The sequence below is a fragment of the Triticum aestivum genome, chromosome 1D, assembly GCF_018294505.1.
Source record: "Triticum aestivum cultivar Chinese Spring chromosome 1D, IWGSC CS RefSeq v2.1, whole genome shotgun sequence".
NCBI lineage: Eukaryota > Viridiplantae > Streptophyta > Magnoliopsida > Poales > Poaceae > Triticum > Triticum aestivum.
Genome location: NC_057796.1, coordinates 299,111,188 through 299,115,301, shown reverse-complemented (window position 1 = coordinate 299,115,301; position 4,114 = coordinate 299,111,188). Strand labels below are relative to the sequence as shown.

At 47.1% G+C, this 4,114-nt stretch overlaps 1 protein-coding gene across 1 annotated transcript; it reads left to right on the top strand.

Moving 5' to 3' along the window:
- The first annotated feature begins 2,371 nt into the window (after positions 1-2,371).
- On the top strand, positions 2,372-3,364 carry LOC123168724 (NDR1/HIN1-like protein 10). Its single transcript, XM_044586591.1, has one exon. The coding sequence runs from the start codon at positions 2,504-2,506 to the stop codon at positions 3,128-3,130; it is 627 nt and encodes a 208-aa protein (XP_044442526.1). The 5' UTR covers positions 2,372-2,503; the 3' UTR covers positions 3,131-3,364.
- Positions 3,365-4,114: the final 750 nt, after the last annotated feature.

Below are 4,114 nucleotides of genomic sequence, written 5' to 3'. Positions count from 1 at the left end.
GACGTTGAATCTAATAAGAACGAGAAGAAGATCCCTCCCACCGGCAGGGAGCCGAGATCCTTCGCACCTCCATGGCCTAGAGGCCATTGAAGATGGGGCGGACCGGCGGCGACTTCAATGGAAAAAGAGCTTTTCTTGTGGAGAAGGAAAGAGATAAGTTTGAGAGGGACATGGAGCATGTGATCCCGAGCACCAGTGATCCCGGATGAACAGTAAAATCCGAAAAAATAGTAAAGAAATTTCAAAAAAACTGAATTTTTTTGCCAAGAAACTTTGATGTTTTTTCTACATGCGTGTCAATTTTTGTGATGAAATGACATTTGTGGAGGTCTCGGCAAAAAAACAAAATCATGCTTCAAAAAAAAGTTTTTGGAAGCATTTTGGAGCATCGATTTTGTTTTTTTTTGCCGAGACCTGCATGAATGTCATTTTGTCATGAAATTTTGCACGCATGTGAAAAAGATATCAATGTTTGTTGCCAAAAAAATTCAGATTTTTTTGAACTTTTTAAATATTTTTTATTTGTACTGTAGCAAAGGGTGCCTGTGAGCTCGAGCTCACAATAGCACTTTCGGTTTGAGAGCATTTAACTTCGACTGAAGGCGCACTAGATGATTCTGCTGACATGTAGGAGTACTACACATCTTGCAGTTACCAAAAGCAGTGCCGCTGAGTGGCGTCGTTCCACACGTCGTACGAGGAGGCTTCCATTTCAACACAGCAACAACAAAAGAACAGTTTATTAGGAGTACGTACGAGGAGGCCAAGTTAGGCCGCAGCTCTGCTGATTAGTTACCTCATCTTTCTTTTTCTTTTTCCGGGGAAGTTACCTCATCTTTCTACGATGCATGCTTTGCTAGATAATACAGTATACTATAATTAAGTAGCCAAAGATCATGTGGCTCTCCGTACCTATGCATGTCTTCTGCCTGAGGTCAGTCGTTCAAAACATTGTGGTTGTCAGACCATCCGAGGTCATTTTCAAGCTTAAGCCACCGCGTCGATGCACTTTTAACTTCCCTTCCTGGTGGCTGTCAATTTTTCGAAGACATGCTGGGCACTACAAGGTCCAGATTTACCTGCGCGGTAAAAAAGAACCAATCTGAGTCGTAAGGATATATTTTTTCTGACGGGCAACTATCGGGCAAAATCGCAAATTCTGTACCACTACTGATGGACGTCAATTTGCACTAAAATTATACTACTGCCACCCTCCCTCCGTTTCTGAATATTGGCCGTTTTCAAAGTTTAAACTGAACCAACATAACGTCATATATTCAGGAACAGAGGGAGTACTATCTGCCAAGGCGTTTTATATATTTAAAAACTGAGGTAATACAGGTCATGACCCGGACAATCCATATTGTCTTTACTGCTCCCTGTAAGCAAATGGAGTATCTCCTTGCTCTCTATTTTCGAGCGGAACGATACGAAGCAAAGGGATAATCTCTTTGGCACACGCAGTGCAAAAGTTGGGTCAGAACTTCAGAAACCAACTGGAAGAATGTGGCTAAGCTAGGTGCTACTCCACTAGGTGAGGAGATGGCTAAGCTAGCTGCCACTTTGTGCACGCCACTAGTAGCTGACTACTACGGCTAGCTAGAAGCTAATTAGCTGCGTGTTGTCCAATTTGGTTAAGCTAGTGCATGTGTTACTTTCTTCAGGTCTTGTACGGTGTGACCGCTGAACTGTACTTGTGTCATCCTGTGTTCTGTGTTCTGTCACTCTAGGTACTACTAGTAGTCTTCTTTTGGAGGGTTTAGTCTACTCTGAGCTTCGCTAATCTCCTAGTCTTAAGCAAATTGTATATTTATTCAAGATGTGGATGTTTTTTCCTCTACAAACTTGGCCAAAATATATATTTTGTGTGTGCAAATTATTTATGTATTTTTTGCGGAAAAGTTTTTTGTGTGCAAATGAAACATTATATTTCCTTTTCGCAAAAAAAAGAAACATTACATTTCCTGTTGAGTCTAGAAGGGGTGCATTTCAATTTTTGGCCAAACTTCACAACCATACAATAGAGTACTGTCAATTTATCACAGCATTTGCATGGACGTTGGGATGAGGTTTTCTTCAACCAGAGCAGGGCGCACTGCTCTGCTCTCCTCTGCTTCTCCCACTGAAAATTCCTTGAGTGCGCAGAGAGGAGTGTTACCTGGAAATGGAATCCCTCCGTCCAGAGCAAAGGGGCAAAGAAACCGAAAGCTAATGGAGCACGACTTTTGAAGCACCCGGCACAGCCTGTGCATGCTTGATGCTTTGCGTCTTCGATTCTTTTCCCGCCAAAGAAGCAACTCGATCGCGCGAATTCGATCGATCATACAGTACTGTACTTATACTACAGTAAAGTACAGTACACTCTTTCTCCGATCCCTCCCCCTCTCTATACAAAGCATAGCCGAGACTAGCCGTGGTGACGGTGCACGCGCCGACGCAACAATAGCTGCTACGTCGGTGGCAGCAAGTACATACGCCGCGCGCAGCTACGGTGGGCAGCGCGATGCCGGCGACGACGGGGAGCGCCAGGCGGGTGGCCGTGCTCCGCTGCATCGTGGCCGCGCTGGTCGTCACCGTGCTCCTCGCCGGCCTCGTCGTTCTCGTCTTCTGGCTCGTCGTCCGCCCCAAGCCCATCGAGTACAGCGTCGCGCGCGCCGCCGTGCGGCACTTCAACGTCACCGCGTCGCCCGGCGGCGGCGGCGGCGCCACGCTCAACGCCTCCTTCTACCTCACCCTCGCGGCCGACAACCCGAACCGGCGCGTGTCCATGCGCTACAAGTCGGTCGCCGTCTACGTGCACTACGGCGCGGGCGAGGTGGCGCCTCAGCTGGCGGTCGCCGACGTGCCCGACTTCCACCAGCCCAGCCGGAACGAGACGCGGCTCGAGGTGCGCGCCGTGGCGCGGTCGGCGCCGGTGCCCGACTGGACCGCGCGGGAGCTCGAGCACGACCGCTCCGACGGCGAGGTGGGCGTGGAGGTGCGCGTCACCGCGATCGTCCATTTCCTGGTCGGCGGCGTCAAGTCCAGGCACTACAACATGCGGGCGGTCTGCTCCCCGGTGGTCATCGGCTTGTCGCCGTCGTCGGCGCACTCCTTCCGGGGCGTGCCTTGCGACGTCGCAATTTCGTGAGACATACGTGTACATGCATGGTGTGCGTGTAATTAACTACAGTAGTAGCTACTGTGGTGTACTGCAGGGTGTTGGTTTATACTGTGTGATGCTCTTAATTCTTTTGTTTTTTGAGATAGCTCCTCATTCATGCTGAACGGTGTGATGCTCTTAATTCGGGTTTGTCATGTTTGTAATATACTATCGCCATGCTTGGATTGCTTTGATACAAGTGATGAGAAATACTCAATCTTACTTGCAGTGGTTGGATCCCATGACGATGGCGTCTGAGCGTCGTTATTTCTTGTTGGCGTTATCTTTCTCGTATCTCGTGTGTTGTCAAGGATGGTTGATGACGTTATTGCTGCTCTTTTGCAAGTCGTTGGCTATGTCGATTTTCTTCTTGTTATTTCTTTCTTGTGTGGGTCGTAGGCATCCCAAATGTCTTGCTTGATATTGTGCCATGAAGGTAATATTTTTTTGATACTAATATATTATTATTTCTGAAAATCTACACTAAGGTAGACCGTACATGTCGATCCAATGGCGAAACGAGCACAAACACCCTCTCTCTTACTACAAAGCCCTTTGACGTCAGGTATCTAGGTTTGAATATTGTGATGGAGAAGCAAATAAGGTTGCGCACGAGCTTGCTAGGTTGGCTAGATTTTCTCCTATTGTTGGTTGGTTTGAGGAGTCTATGAATCAAATTGTACCATTCCTCGTAAACAATGTATCTGTTATTTCGGTTGAATAAGGTTCATATGTTATTTCATAAAACAAAAAGCCCTTTGATGTCCAGAATCCACTCGAACAATACATTTTGACAGACTAGACATTTTGCAATGCAACAACCGAGAGCAGCCAACTCAAAAACAAAAGTTCGAGATGTTCTTTCTTGTACCATATCATATCCCCTGGTGGGTGATAATCCAAAGCCAGATAAATGGCTAATGGGGTCCTGCGCGCGCAGCACCATTGTCCATGAAGCACGGACAAAAACTA